Genomic DNA, 16,481 nt, shown 5'->3' with positions numbered 1-16,481 from the left:
TACAATTCTTCATCATCATGTTAGATACGTATTGTTTTCTTCTCCATAACTTACAGAGTTTACAACTTGTTTTGCAACAAATAGTACTTGAGGGCGCATTCAATAAACTACTACAACTACTAATGTTTCAACGGATCATACTATTTATACTAAACAATTTTTATTATTTAGTTTAAGAAGATCGGACTTAATTATCTCATTCCTATTATATGATAATCTCATTAAATCATAAAACAAATACTCCCATAAATGATTGAGAATTTTGATAATCTCATTAAATCATAAAACAAATACTCCCATAAATGATTGAGAATTTTCAAACTATACATACATATATTCTCTCTGTCTCTCTGTACACGCTTTCTCTCTCCAGTCTTCGCACTCCAAGCTTTTGAAATTATGAGCGGTTGGGGTTTGGGGCTGCCCGACCCGACAACCGTCGTCATGGACCTACGGCAATCCGACTTCGCCTTCGCCTTCAACGACAGCAATTTTTTCGACCGCCTGCTCCGGATCGAGATGGTCGGAGATCCACAGCATGAATCCGTCGGCTGCGGTGCCATAGCTGATTGGGCGGCGCGCCTCTGCGACCTCCGCACCCGAGATGTTGTGGAAAACCAGCTCGGTGAGCAAGTCAAACTTAGTGTTGGTGGTGGTTTTGATTTGTTTGTCCGATTGAAGTAATGATTCATGCTTATTTTGATTAGTTATCGAGTTTACAATTATGATTTAATTCGTTTGGATACTTGCGTGTTGCAGCATTTTTTTTCCGGTAGCTCAATTGCACCGATTCAGCTATTTTTGTGAGCATAAATGCATTTCTGGTGCTGTTTTGCGCTTAGTTTCTTAAAAATATAAAAATTCTGTGTATTGTAGTCTGGATTTTGGTCTTGTTAATCAGACATGTGTTGCTCGTTTGCAGCTTTGGATGTGAACAGTGGCCAGGAAGAGCATGATGCATTTGATTGTCAGCAGCTTGATGTTGAAGACGGGATTGGCGATGACAATCATGATGAAGTTGCACTTAAAATGATCGAAGATTCACTATCAGGTATTCTGCGCTGTCTCCTTTTAATGCTTGGTAGTTTTATGAGGATTCTGGCTGTGAAGAGTAATTTTTCGATACTGTCGTTTCTGCTCTAAGTTGGAACTTTTAGGAGATGAAGCTGCAAATGATGATTCGGAATTGTTGGAAGATGAATCAAAAGTTGTAAGAGTTAAAACTCTACATATCAGCTCAACCATCTTGGCTGCAAAGAGCCTGTTTTTCTACAAGGTACTAATAGTTGTACTTTGCTGATTGTTGATGTGTTCCTTTTTTGTGAGATTTCAAGCCATAATTTCTGTATGCTTTTTCTTATTACAGTTATTCTCAAATGGTATGATGGAATCTGAACAGAGAGACATAACCCTCAGAATTAGCACCACTGGTATTTAATCAGTTGATTCATGCAAAATAACTGAGAGCAGTCAACTCTCATAGAGTTTTTGGTTTTGCATTATTAGGTCATAAAATGTAAAAATGTCTCTCAGTCTTTGGTGCAGCTTCTTTTCAATGAGAATATCTTGGAAATCATTGTTGGTTTTGAACACATAAATTATATAAGAAGATAGCAATCATGCTTTCAGAGTTCATATTTGCTTTGTTATCAGATGGGCTTAACTGTTGTTAATGCTAACTAACTCTCTTCTCAATGGAACAGAGGAAGCTGCCTTCATGGAGCTCCTGAATTTCATGTATAGTAATACATTAAGCATCAATACAGCTTCTGCTTTTCTTGATGTGCTTATGGCTGCTGATAAGTTTGAGGTCATCTCGTGCATAAGATACTGCAGCCATCAATTAAGAAACCTGCCCATGACTCCCGAGTCTGCATTAGTTTTTCTAGACCTTCCTTCTAGTGTCCTTATGGGTGATGCAGTTCAACCATTGACTGATGCAGCGAAACATTTCTTAGCTGCCCGGTATAAAGACGTATCGAAGTAAGTATCAATCCATATTTTAATGATCATTTGATGACAAATGTAATGTTTTATGGTTTCATTTTGCAGTAATAGTAACATTTTATTGAGGCTTGAACTGTTTGATAGGTATCAAGAAGAGATTATGAATTTACCTCTGGCTGGGATTGAGGCAATCTTGTGTAGCGATGACCTTCAGTTGGCATCAGAGGATGCTGTTTATGACTTGGTGCTGAAGTGGTCCCGGTTTCATTATCAAAAGCTGGAGGAGCGTCGCGACATCCTTTGTTCTCAATTGGGTGGCTATATTCGTTACCCTTACATGACTGGCCGCAAATTGAAGAAGCTTCTAACATGCAATGATTTCGATCGTGATTTTGCAACGAAAGTGGTGATTGATGCCTTATATTTCAAGGCTAGGCACCCCATCGCCAACGGAATCATGCCTCTGAGGAATCCACCTCCACAAGCCGATGCTTTGTGGAGCGTTCCTATAAATACAGGCCTGTGAAAGTCATTGAGTTTGAACTGCCACGCCAGCAGTGCGTGGTCTACTTGGATCTCAAGCGGGCAGAATGTGCAAACCTGTTCCCATCGGGACGAGTATATTCCCAAGCGTTCCACTTGGGCGGGCAAGGGTTCTTCCTATCCGCACATTGCAACATGGATCAGCAGAGCTCGTTCCACTGCTTTGGTTTGTTCCTTGGGATGCAAGAGAAGGGTTCAGTTTCATTTGGTGTCGACTACGAATTTGCTGCTAGGTCCAAACCCACAGAAGATTACCTGAGCAAGTACAAGGGTAACTACACATTCACCGGTGGAAAGGCCGTGGGATACCGGAATCTTTTCAGCATTCCCTGGACTAATTTCATCGCCGAGGACAGTTTGCATTTCATCAACGGCATACTTCATCTTAGGGCTGAGCTCACCATCAAACACTGAGACACGCGACGACTCAGGGAAGCTCAAGGTGCCATCCAATCTTGTACTTCATAGATCGATTAACTTTGTATACATGAGCCGTAGTTATATGAATTGTAAATATGGCCGGAAAATGCTAATTCAATTGTGTTGAAATCTTGGAAATTTAAATTGAATTTGTGAAATTTGAATTTTGGAGCTTCAAAGCATGAATTCACCAGTTTCAACCTTTTTGCAAGAAGAAGATCGTTAGCGATTTCTTTTTTATCCTATATTCTATCGCACCTGAAGCTATTAATTTTAGAAATTTCTTTTGTAAATGCATTTTATTTCATATACTTCTCGTTCCTTTAACTTTCGTTCTTGGTAATGGCTCACACATACACATACACATACACATACACATACACATACACATACACATACACATACACATACACATACACATACACATACACATACACATAAAGAATCTGTCATGCCACCAAATATTGCTAATTACTTATGATTACAGTAATTTAGAAAATATCTCTAAAATTAAAGCTAATTTCTTAACAACATTTATGATCAAATGAGGCATTGATTGCAAAACAAAATTAAATAAAGAAGCATGAAATAAAGCTAAAATTAGCGAAACCACGATAAGCATCAGATTGCCACTGGAAATATTGCTGTTTTTGAGCTCGTTTGTGTTATTCAATTTCTTGATTAAAACAAGGGCAGAACAATACAGGATAATAATGCCATCAATATTCCACATGTCTATTATATGAAGAACAGTTTTATCCTTATTCTACATTTGCAATAGAAGGACCTCATTTTGTACCTTAATGATTGACCTTGCTTCATCTGTCTATCTGACTCTCTGTAATCACCTTGGATCTATGATTGCATCTGAAATCTTGTACGTGTTTGAAAATAGGGGAACCTTTTTTAGCTTCTTGAATTGAGAACACATTAAATAATGAATATTGACCTTTGCTATCCTTGTTTTGTGAGAATACTATGTGTCTTAGAATGAAAACGAAGAAGTTGGTTATTGTTGATAACTTTTTGGTTATTGTTGATAACTTTTGTTGGTTATTTTAGTGTAATTGGATTAACTTGATTGATCAATATTGTTGTAATGAGACATCATATAAGTTTGGAAAGTGCGGAGTACTCGCTTGTTTGAATTCATTATGATTAGACAAGGGTTCTGGGGCAGCGCCCCCGAGTAGCGGGGTCCAAGGGGCAGAGCCCCTGGCTGGGGTCGAGCTGCCAGGTAATATAAATAAATATAATTTCTGATAGTCGAAGGACTAATTTGCAATTTTCGAAACCCTTTGGAAAAACAGTTAAAATCGGTTAAGAAATGAAGAGACGCAACGTTTCGTGAAAAGACGCGACGTTTCGTTTCAGGTCTCTTCTTATTGATCATTTTCGGTTCAAAGTGGTAATCGCAGAATCAACATACGAAACTTCTAAACCTGAATTGTATCCGATCAAATATTGGTAGAACCACCAAATTGATTTGATCTGAAAGTGTTTCACGCCTTTCAGGATATCCTATTGTTCATATTTGATAAAAAAATCAATAACAAAGATCATATCAATTTTTTTAAATGTCGAACAAGGAAACGGCGAAGGAAGCAACGAAAGGTTTCGCGAAGTTGGACAAGTTTGGTGGCCAGGATTTCAGACGCTGGCAAAAGAAAATGCATTTCATGTTGACAAATCTGAAGGTCGTGTATGTTCTGAGTACTCCCATGCCCGAGGCTGTTGAAAGTGAAACTCTAGAACAAACAAGGAGGCGGATGAAATGGGAGAACGATGACTACATATGTCGTGGTCACATCTTAAACGGTATTTCTGATTCCTTATTTGATGTGTATCAAAACGTAGAGTCTGCTAAAGAGTTGTGGGATTCCCTCGAAGTCAAATATATGGCAGAAGATGCCTTAAGCAAGAAATTTCTTGTTGGGAATTTTATTAACTATAAAATGGTGGATTCGAGGCCTGTCATGGAACAATACAACAAATTGTTGAGGATATTGGGACAGTTTTCCCAATATGATATGAAAATGGATGAATCCATTTTTGTCTCTAGCATTATCGATAAACTGCCACCCTCCCAGAAATATTTTAAAAATAATCTGAAACATAAGAAGGAGGAGTTGAATCTGGTCGAACTTGGAAGTGACTTCCAAATCGAACAGTCCATACGTGATATGGAAAAAGGCTCTGTTGGTAATGGTAAAACAATGGTTGGTTCCTCTGTGGACATGGTGGAAGAGGGTGAATCCTCCAAGACTGGTAAAGAGAAACGAACATTTCAAGGGAAATGAAAGTTTCAAGGAAATAACAGTAAGGCTGGGAATAAGAAGCCTAAACTGATGTGCTGGAAGAGCGGTAAATCCGGGCACTTCAAGAGGGATTGCAAGTCTGAAAACGATGGAAGTAAAGGAAAGAACGAGGCTGGTACAAGTGGATCCAAAGATCCGGGAAAACAATCAGGTTCGTTTTCTGTACCTAATGATCATTCTATAGAGAACTATTATGCATCAATAATTTCTGAAGCACTTTATGTGCAGGATGATGATCTCTCATGGTGGGTTGATTCGGGTGCAACATGTCATGTGTGCAAGGATCGTCAATGGTTCAAAGATTTCAAACCAATTGAAGATGGATCTTCATTGAAGATGGGCAATGTTGCAACTGAACCAATCAAAGGAATAGGAAATATTAGCCTAGTATTTACTTCTGGAAACTCTTTAGTTTTAGAAAATGTTGTGTATGTACCTGGAATTCGTAAAAACTTAGTATTTGGTATTGTATTAAATAATTGTGGATATAAACAAGTTTTAGAAAGTGCAAATACATTCTGTCTAGACATGGTACTTTTATTGGATTCGGTTATCTTTGTGGTATGTTTAAGTTGAATCTAGATGTTTCTTTTGTTAAAAATTCTGTTTGCGTGACTTCTACTAGTTCTAGTAATCATGTTAGCAAATCAGAATTATGGCACACTAGATTAGGTCATGTACATTACAAGAGATTGAAAGATATGTCGAAAATGAGTTTAATACCAGCTTTTGAATTGAATGTTGAAAGGTGTAAAACTTGCATGTTAACTAAGATTACTCGACAACCTTTCAATAAATATATCAGTAAAGAGACTAAGGTATTAGAACTTATACACAGTGATTTGTGTGACTTTCATTCGACTCCATCTCTTGGTAATAAAAAGTATGTAGTTACTTTTATTCATGATGCTTCTAGATATTGCAATGTCTATCTGTGCCATTCAAAAGATGAAGCTCTTGATAAATTTAAAATCTTCAAAGAAAGTGTAGAGCTCCATCATGGTGTGAAGATTAAAGTTCTTCGCACTGATAGGGGAGGTGAGTATTATGATCCTGTATATTTCGAATCTAATGGTATAGTACATCTGGCCACTGCTCCATATACACCACAACAAAATGGTGTAGCGGAAAGAAAGAATAGAACATTGAAAGAAATGGTTAATTCAATGTTGTGTTATTCTGGCCTAAGTGAAGGATTTTGGGGTGAGGCTATGTTAACAACCTGTTATTTATTGAACTGAGTTCTTAATAAAAGGAACATGATAACCCCTTATGAAATTTGGAATAAGAAACCACCAAAACTGAGTTATCTCAGAGTTTGGGGTTGTCGGGTTGTGGTAAGACTAACTGATCCTAAAATTAAAACCATAGGTCAAATAGGTATAGATTGTGTATTTCTTGGCTATCCTAAAAATTCTGTTTGCTTTAGGTTCTATGTCTATGTCATAGAACCTAATGACTACATATCCGTGCACTCTATTATTGAGTCAAGAGATGCTGATTTTGGCAATGAGGATAGATTCACGTCTTTACCTAAACCTGGAGACATGATTGCAAGTTCTAGTAACTGTGATGTGACTAACAAAGTGACTAATACACCTCCTGGGGCTAGGAGAAGTGGTAGAGCAAGAAAAGCTAAGCCTTTTGGTGATGATTTCCAATTGTACTTGGTAGAATGATCAAGGAATGAAATTAACTTTCAATATCAATATTGTTTTAATATTGGTGATGATCCAAGGATCTACAAAGAAGCTATGGCATCGAGGGATGCTGCATTTTGGAAAGAGGCAATCCAAGATGAGATGGATTCTATAATCCAAAATAATACTTGGAAACTGACTGATTTACCACCTGGGTGTGAACCTTTGGATAGTAAATGGATCTTCAAAACGAAGATGAAGGTGGATAGAAGCATGACAAATATAAAGCCAGATTGGTTATCCAAAGATTTAGACAAAAGGAAGGAATTGATTTCTTTGACACTTATGCTCCTGTTGCTAGGATTTACACCATTAGATTATTGTTAGCACTTGCTGCTATACATAATCTTATAATTCATCAAATGGATGTTAAGACTGCCTTTTTGAATGGTGAATTAGACTTTAGAGATTTACATGAAACAACCAGAAGGCTTTGTCATGTCTGGTAATGAACATAAGGTATGTAAATTGGTAAAATCTCTTTATGGACTAAAGCAAGCCCCCAAGCAATGGCATCAAAAGTTTGATGACGTGGTGTTGTCTAATGGTTTTGTATTAAATCAAGCAGACAAGTGTGTATATAGCAAATTTGATACTACTGGTAAAGGGGTGATCATTTGCCTATATGTAGATGACATGTTGATCTTTGGTACTGACCAAGATCAAGTTGATAAAACAAAGGAATTTTTGTCATCTAACTTTAAGATGAAAGACATGGGGAAGGCTGATGTGATGCTTGGAATTAAGATCACACATGGAGAACAAGGAATTTACATTTCTCAATCACATTATGTTGAGAAGGTGTTGGAAAAATTTAATTTCAAAGATTGTTCTCCAGTTAAGACTCCTTTTGATCCTAGTGCAAAACTCGTGCCTAATAAAGGAGTTGATGTGAATCAGCTTGAATATTCAAAGTCTATTGGATCACTCATGTATGCTATGATTAGTACTAGACCCGATATAGCCTTTGCAGTTGGAAAATTGAGTCGATATACTCACAATCCAAGTTTAATCCATTGGCAAGCAATGAATCTAATATTTAGATACTTAAAAGGAACCATGGATTATAGTTTGTCTTATTCTGGATTTCCTTCTGTTCTTGAAGGTTATTCGGATGCAAATTGGATTACCAATATGGAAGATCATTCTTCCACAAGTGGTTGGGTATTCTGTCTTGGAGGTGGTGTTATATGTTGGGCATCAAAGAAACAAACTTGTATCACTAATTCAACAATGAAATCTGAGTTTGTGGCATTAGCAGCAACTGGTAAAGAGGTAGAATGGCTAAGAAATTTGATTTATGAAATTCCATTGTGGCTTAAACCAATATCACCTATATCTATCAGATGTGATAGTGCAGCTACTTTGGCTAAGGCATATAGTCAAGTGTATAATGGAAAGTCAAGACACTTAGGTGTTAGACATAGCATGATTCGTGAACTTATTACGGATGGTGTGATATCTGTGGAGTTTGTGAGAATTCATAACAATTTAGCCGATCATTTAACCAAAGGGTTAAGTAAAGATCTTGTGCACAAGTCGGCTATAGGGATGGGATTAAAGTCCATTATAAATCTTTAATATTAAGATACCCAATTCTCATTTAGTATGAGACTAGATTCTGAATTCAATGTGGAAGGTTTAATGTTTAGAGATTGTAACACATTGAAGAATCATCCCAAGGTATGTGTTCAGACCTACAAGTTAAAGAGGTTGAATGTATATATTCTTAATAGTTCTCTTGAAAAATTGCATATGTAGGTGCAAGAATAAAAGAACTACCTATATAAGCATGAAGATTAGCCGCTTCAAGAAACTAGGACTTGGTTTCGACATGTTTATGAAGGATAAGGACATAGGCTAGTAAATATAGTGTCAAGATAGAACATATTCGTATGTAAATTTTTTGTGTACCTTATCTTCGTGTATTCAATATGAGTTCCCAGGGTTCAATCCTTAGAGACACCCTGGGTATTCGAACGTATGGAATGTATAAGGTACTAAGGTGCAATTCAATCATTACGATATTTCGTTTATGCAAAAGTTTGAATTTTGAGATGACTTGTTTTAGTTAATCAAGGATTGCACTAAAATAGGGGAGGAATGTTGGTTATTTTAGTGTAATTGGATTAACTTGATTGATCAATATTGTTGTAATGAGACATCATACAAGTTTGGAAAGTGCGGAGTGCACGCTTGTTTGAATTCATTATGATTAGACAGGGGTTCGGGGGCAGCGCCCCTGAGTAGCGGGGTCCAAGGCTGGGTTCGAGCTGCCAGGTAATATAAATGAAATATAATTTCTGATAGTCGAAGGACTAATTTGCAATTTTCGAAACCCTTTGGAAAAACAGTTAAAATCGGTTAAGAAATGAAAAGACGCAACGTTTCGTGAAAAAACGCGACGTTTCGTTTCAGGCTGACACACTTGGATTTTACATGGTTTTGGAGGGTGGTTTTGTATGAATTTGATCATATTTCATCTATTATTAGGCGTGTTTACATCTACTTATGTATTATGTTGGTATATTGACCATTTTGTTAAGAATATGTAGAAAAATGTGCAAAATAGGTGGATGTGCAGCAGTCTTGGCTTGAGACAATTTTACTGGAGATTTTGAAGTCCAATCAACCCCCAATGCACATCATTCTCTTCGCCTTCGAAAGAGCTTCGCGTAGGTACCTTACACGCCCTAATCGGAGTTCGGATGAGAGAGATATGGCCGTTTTACGAACACTGCGCTGTCCAGAAAATCTCACGCGGCCGAGTGAATTATTACCCTGTAAATCCACCCGGTCGGGTGTCTCAAATGGAGCAGAATCTGGTCGAAAATCATCACCCGGCCGGGTGAATTTTACCCTTTATAATTCCACCTGGCCGGGTACGTTGTTTTGACGTATTTTTATGCCAAAAACGCGATTTTTGAAGGGGATTAAGAGGAGAATAAGCCTAGGGTTCATTCCACACCACACCTAACGCCTCCTACACTCACACACCACCCCAAGCACACATTTGATAGAGAGAATTGAAGATTGAAGACTTCCAATCGGGAGATTGAAGTCACCTATCCATCGATTGATCTCACAGGAGTCTTACTATCTTTACTTCATGTATTTGTTGAATTCATTTGTTTTGAACATGGTTTTCTCTATAAACATGAGTAGCTAAACATCTCTTGTAGAATTCTGGGTGATGATGCACTGATTTCATAGTTTTTATCCGATTGATTTTGTTCTTGCCTTGCTCTTGTAGTTATTTGATTATTCTTGGGTTTATTCCTTTCAATTGCTTGATCACCACTTGATTGTGTAGGATTAATTAGATTAATCGGGAGATGAAATAATTAATCCGGAAAGAAGAATAATTCACACCTTAATACAATAGAACTCGGGAGAGTTGAGGTTTTGAGTGAGGTCATTGACCTAATCGAGCTTTTGGGAGTTAGGAGTTTAGGATTAGAAGGGGACTTCGATCCTAGCACCTAATCTACAGGTTTCTCACCTCGGGAGGGGTTTAATCTATAATTGTGGTCGGCTTAGTAACTCTAGAGACACCAAAAGGTAAAGCGAATTGACTGGATAAGAGCTTGGAATTGTGCATCGGATCCTTGAGTTCTGCAATTTTCTTCATATTATCTTTTCACATCCTTTTTACACCGTGTTTCCTTGTTCTTAATTGTTACTTGCTTACTATATGCTTTTATTAGTTGTTAGAACAAGCCAATCTTTTCTTGATTGTCTAGATAGTAGTTGATTTTTGTTCGTGGTAGTTAAGTGATACAAAATTGTCTCTGTGGGATACGATACTCTTGCTTACTAATTGCTACACTAGCCCCGTACACTTGCGGGTATCACTTGTGTTAAAATAAGCTGAGTCAAGTTTTTGGCGTCGTTGCCGGGGACAATTGTGTGTCATTATAGCTTAATATCGTGATAATAATTGAGATTACTAATCTAGATTTTAGTTGCTTTCTTTTAATTTTTATTTTGAGTTTTCTAATAGTTGTGTTTCCTTGTTCAGGGTGTATGCACACGCGTTCTAAAGGTCCACCTCTAGAGCCTATCGATCCCGAGATCGAAGCATCCAACAGAAGGAGGAACGCGCAGAGAAGGTTAAACTAAAGGATTCGGGTTTCTTCACCCGCTCACAGGCGTCTACCTTCTCCTATCCAGAGAACTCCATCACCAAGTCCATCTCCACTTCCATCACCTATACAGTGCGAGCCTCATTCTCCAATTCTAATGGAGAACGGCGGGGGAGAACAACAATGAGGATCCTGTCATTCGTGAACTCCGTCTGCAGCTGGCTAACATGCAGAGGCAATTGGATGAGCAGAACGTGAGGCCAGTGCCCGTACAAAATCTGTTTGCCTACAGACAGGTTACTAATCCACCAGTCAACAATGCGGGGATAGCGGCCAATAGCTTTGAATTGAGACCGGGGTTGATAGACAGAGCAGAAGCAAACGCATTTGGTGGAACAGGCTCAGAAGATGCCAACAAGCACCTCACCAAATTCATACAAATCAGCAACACAGTGAAGGTGAACGGAGTCACAGATGAGCAAGTCCGCCTCAGATTATTCCCATTCTCTTTGAAAGACGATGCAAGGGACTGGTATGACAGCATGGGTCCTAACTCTGTGCCCACATGGGATGCAATGGTGGAGCTGTTCTTGGAGAAATACTATCCACCTAGCGAGGCACTCAAACGCCAAGCAGAGGTCATTCAATATAAGATGCAACCTCAGGAGAACATTATGGAGGCCTGGAAAAGATTCAAGCAGTTGATGAGAAGATGCCCCAACCACGGGTTAAGCCCGGGGCAACAAATCTTAACCTTCTACAGGGGAGGCACGCTGGAGGCAATGCGCGAATTGAACATGAGCGCCGGAGGATCTCTCTTGAAGTTGGGAGAAGCTGAAGCACTTGAGGTGATTGAGAGAGTGGCTTCAAATGATGATGGATGGAGAAACGATAGAAGCAAATCCTATAGAGTGGCATCCACCTCCGATTTTGATAGGATGGATACAATATCCAAGCAGCTGGAATTCCTAACTGACAAGCTTGGGTATATGGGAACAAGACAGGTTGGGACAGAGATGCAACAAGGAGTCGAAGATGTAAACTACGTTTACCAAGGTGGCAATAGCAGAAATTTCAACAATTACCGCCCCAACCTAGGAGGAGGCAATTACAACCACTATGGGAACAAGGTGCATCCCAACTTGTCCTACGGGAACCCAAATAATGCCTTGCAACCACCACCCGGATTCCAGGTATCAGATGGCCAAATCATAGAACCGAAGAAGGATGAGCTGAAAGATGTGTTAATGGCTTTTATGAAACAAACGGGAGAGTGCATGAAAGACTCCAACAAAAGGCTAGTGCAGGTTGAAGCTAATGTGAATGCCTTGAATATTCACATGAAGAGCATCGATAACCAGATGAGCCAGGTTTCACAGGCTGTGGGTATTCAGCATCAACCAGGCCAATTTCCTTCACAAACGGTTGTAAATCCTAAAGACTGTAAGGATTGCAAAGCCATTAATCTGAGAAGTGGAAAGAGCTATGAAGGCCCAACCATGCCTGCAGAGAAGGAGAAAATCTCTCAAGATGAGACAGTGGTAGAAGAGGTGGTGGAAGAAGAAGAACCAGTGGAAGAGGTGCCGCCTCCCAAGGCAAGTACCGTGATACCTGCACCCCCTGCTGAGGTTAAGATCCCATTTCCACAGCGCGTGCAGAAGAAGAAACTAGATGATCACTTCTCTAGGTTTCTTGACATATTTAGAAAAGTGAACATCAACATCCCGTTGGTAGAGGCGTTACAGCAAATGCCTACATATGCAAAGTTTCTAAAAGATGTGCTCTCCAAGAAGAAGAAGTGGACTGACTATGAGACGGTGAACATATCTGAAAACTGTAGTGCCATAATTCAGAAAAAGCTACCGGCCAAGCTTAAAGATCCTGGGAGTTTCAACATCTCATGCGTCATTGGAAATGACAGACAGACAAAGGCAATTTGTGATCTGGGGGCGAGTATAAATTTGATGCCATTATCGTTTTTCAGAAAGATGAAGATCGGCACTCTCAAGCCGACAACAATCACTCTACAGATGGCAGATAGAACCGTCACCTATCCCAAAGGAATTGTTGAGGACGTTCTTGTGATGGTACACGACTTCATATTCCCCGTCGATTTTGTAGTGTTGGATATGGAAGAAGACGTGAATGTACCGCTTATCCTGGGGCGCCCATTCCTTGCAACGGGAAAAGCATTGATAGATGTAGCAAATGGAGAGCTCACTCTTCATATGGGCAACAAACGTCACATCCTATCTATCTACAATGCTATGAAGAGTCGTGAGGAAGAAAAACTTGTTATGAAGAAGGAGTGCAAAGCTGTGCACGTTGTAGAGGTCCAAAAGGCACAAGAAATTGAGTCCACATTTGGGGATTTTTCTTTACCGCAATGGATGTTTGCTTCATTTGGTGGATCAATTTCTAAAGAAGAGACTACATCAAATCCTAAAGTGAAGGTGAAGAAAACAAAAAGCTGAAAATTCACCCAAAGTGGAAATCAAAATTTCTGATGGAGCTCTGAAAAATACTTGGTGGAAGAAGAGATTGGCTAGATCATATGCTTCCAATATTGACAGAAAGTCTAACACCACCAGTTATGGCGTGACATGATGCAGCTCATGGAGGACGTCGAGCCAACGACGATAACCAAAGGCACTATAGGGGAGGTAACCCCTAGTAGGTAACTTTTAATTTTACCGTTTCAGTTTGTTTTTGGTGTGTTTTGTGTTGCTTGCATACCATGTAAGTCTCCCTTCTCCACCAACTTTTCAAACTTATTCTTTGCATAGCTTTGAATAAGTTTGGGGGATGATATGGTGGATAAGGACACTAATGAGGTACTTATTTTATTGCTTTATTTTTGCTTTAGATTGATTAGTTGTGATTGATTGAAAATTTTTGGCTTGAATTGAAAAAAAAAATTGGTAGTAATTGGGGTGAAGACTAGTCGTCTATGATAAAAGAACCATCCATTTTGAGCTATCACTTGACCATTGACTTGAGAGTTTGAGTAATAGGGTGCATAAGTAACTAATTGCTTGTTTGCCTTGCTTCATGCTATTTACCCAAGTGAGATTTTTTAGCCTTCAATTCTTTCATGTGTGTTTTATCATCAATTGTGCATGTGTTTCTAGAACTTGCTCCTGGTCTTCTTGAGTCTACATAGTGACCTTAAATATAGGGGAAGATGTTAGGCCATCGTTGTTAGCCTCATTTTTACCTAAACACTAACCTTAGTATATAACACCCTTGTTAGCCAAGTTTGAGCCTTAAGCCTTTTCTTTTGTCAAGCTAATCAAGTGGATTGAGAATCCTAGACTCTAAATTTGTTGAGATTTGAAAAGAAGAGTTGGGAAAGTATAATTGAAAAAGGTTGGTTGAGTTTGTTCTTAAAAAAAACGTGAACGAAAAAGAAAAAAAAAAGAAAAAAAAAGGAAAAAGAAGAAAGAAAAAAAAATTGTATATAGAGAATAATTTGAGGTCTTTGGAAGTTGGGAAGAAATTAGACAAAGTCTAGTTATTACCGAGAAGTGTTTTGAGAATGGTTGAAGTTAAAAGTTGATTGTTGTGATTTCTTGGGATTTTACGTTTTGGGAATTTCAGTCACTTTAGCCAAATATTTCCTCACCTTACCAAAGAGCCTACATTATAACCTAAATAAAAGACCTTTCGGACTCTTGATTTATTGTCACGCGAGGTAGAGGAGAGGTTAGACATTGAGCAAGCTTATGGTAAACCATGCATTTTCGCTTGATTTGAGTGACTACTTGATATCTTATACACTTTTTAGTGAGGTGAATATACACACACATATACATCCCGAGTGAAGCATGAAATCAAGGTGATATACGAGTTAGTAGTAAAAGTGCATTCGACAGCTTAACTTGATAGAATTTGTATTGTGATATGCTCCTTTATTCCATATTCTTTGAGACGATGATGATGTCTAAAACCCTTTTAAATCCAAGTCTTCTTTTAGTTCTTTTTCTTCATTGCTCGAGGACTAGCAATTATGTAAGTTTGGGGGAGTTGACACACTTGGATTTTACATGGTTTTAGAGGGTGGTTTTGTATGAATTTGATCATATTTCATCTATTATTAGCCGTGTTTACATCTACTTCTGTATTATGTTGGTATATTGACCATTTTGTTAAGAATGTGTAGAAAAATGTGCAAAATAGGTGGATGTGCAGCAGTCTTGGCTTGAGACAATTTTACTGGAGATTTTGAAGTCCAATCAACCCCCAATGCACATCATTCTCTTCGTCTTCGAAAGAGCTTCGCGTAGGTACCTCACACGCCCTAATCGGAGTTCGGATGAGAGAGATATGGCCGTTTTACGAACACTGCGCTGTCCAGAAAATCTCACGCGGCCGAGTGAATTATTACCCTGTAAATCCACCCGGCCGGGTGTCTCAAATGGAGCAGAATCTGGTCGAAAATCATCACCCGGCCGGGTGAATTTTACCCTTTATAATTCCACCCGGCCGGGTACGTTGTTTTGACGTATTTTTATGCCAAAAACGCGATTTTTGAAGGGGATTAAGAGGAGAATAAGCCTAGGGTTCATTCCACACCACACCTAACGCCTCCTACACTCACACACCACCCCAAGCACACCTTTGAGAGAGAGAATTGAAGATTGAAGACTTCCAATCTGGAGATTGAAGTCACCTATCCATCGATTGATCTCACAGGAGTCTTACTAGCTTTACTTCATGTATTTGTTGAATTCATTTGTTTTGAACATGGTTTTCTCTATAAACATGAGTAGCTAAACATCTCTTGTAGAATTCTGGGTGATGATGCACTGATTTCATAGTTTTTATCCGATTGATTTTGTTCTTGCCTTGCTCTTGTAGTTATTTGATTATTCTTGGGTTTATTCCTTTCAATTGCTTGATCACCACTTGATTGTGTAGGATTAATTAGATTAATCGGGAGATGAAATAATTAATCCGGAAAGAAGAATAAGTCACACCTTAATACAATAGAACTCGGGAGAGTTGAGGTTTTGAGTGAGGTCATTGACCTAATCGAGCTTTTGGGAGTTAGGAGTTTAGGATTAGAAGGGGACTTCGATCCTAGCACCTAATCTACAGGTTTCTCACCTCGGGAGGGGGTTTAATCTATAATTGTAGTCGGCTTAGTAACTCTAGAGACACCAAAAGGTAAAGCGAATTGACTGGATAAGAGCTTGGAATTGTGCATCGGATCCTTGAGTTCTGCAATTTTCTCCATATTATCTTTTCACATCCTTTTTACACAGTGTTTCCTTGTTCTTAATTGTTACTTGCTTACTATATGCTTTTATTAGTTGTTAGAACAAGCCAATCTTTTCTTGATTGTCTAGATAGTAGTTGATTTTTGTTCGTGGTAGTTAAGTGATACAAAATTGTCTCTGTGGGATACGATACTCTTGCTTACTAATTGCTACACTAGCCACGTACACTTGCGGGTATCACTTGTG

The 16,481-nt window shown here is 38.7% G+C and overlaps 2 protein-coding genes and 1 pseudogene across 2 annotated transcripts; all 3 read left to right on the top strand.

The window, feature by feature from the left end:
* Positions 1 to 314: 314 nt before the first annotated feature.
* LOC121773280 lies at positions 315 to 3,110 on the top strand (annotated as a pseudogene).
* A 1,377-nt stretch (positions 3,111 to 4,487) lies between these two features.
* Positions 4,488 to 5,210, top strand: LOC121774480. The gene has a single exon (XM_042171346.1). The coding sequence runs from the start codon at positions 4,488 to 4,490 to the stop codon at positions 5,208 to 5,210; it is 723 nt and encodes a 240-aa protein (XP_042027280.1).
* Positions 5,211 to 11,240: 6,030 nt separating this feature from the next.
* LOC121774479 lies at positions 11,241 to 13,487 on the top strand. The gene has a single exon (XM_042171345.1). It carries the CDS (start codon positions 11,241 to 11,243, stop codon positions 13,485 to 13,487), a length of 2,247 nt encoding a protein of 748 aa, XP_042027279.1.
* The last annotated feature ends 2,994 nt before the right edge of the window (positions 13,488 to 16,481 follow it).

This window comes from Salvia splendens, chromosome 17 (genome assembly GCF_004379255.2).
Source record: "Salvia splendens isolate huo1 chromosome 17, SspV2, whole genome shotgun sequence".
NCBI classification, from domain to species: Eukaryota; Viridiplantae; Streptophyta; class Magnoliopsida; order Lamiales; family Lamiaceae; genus Salvia; species Salvia splendens.
The sequence above is the reverse complement of the archived record's forward strand: the minus strand, read 5'-3'. Positions and strand labels throughout refer to the sequence as shown.

What these genes read in the sequence shown, in the direction of transcription:
- LOC121774480 (XM_042171346.1), top strand. Translation starts at nt 4,488, where the DNA reads ATGTCGAACAAGGAAACGGCGAAGGAAGCAACGAAAGGTTTCGCGAAG.
- LOC121774479 (XM_042171345.1), top strand. Translation starts at nt 11,241, where the DNA reads ATGCAGAGGCAATTGGATGAGCAGAACGTGAGGCCAGTGCCCGTACAA.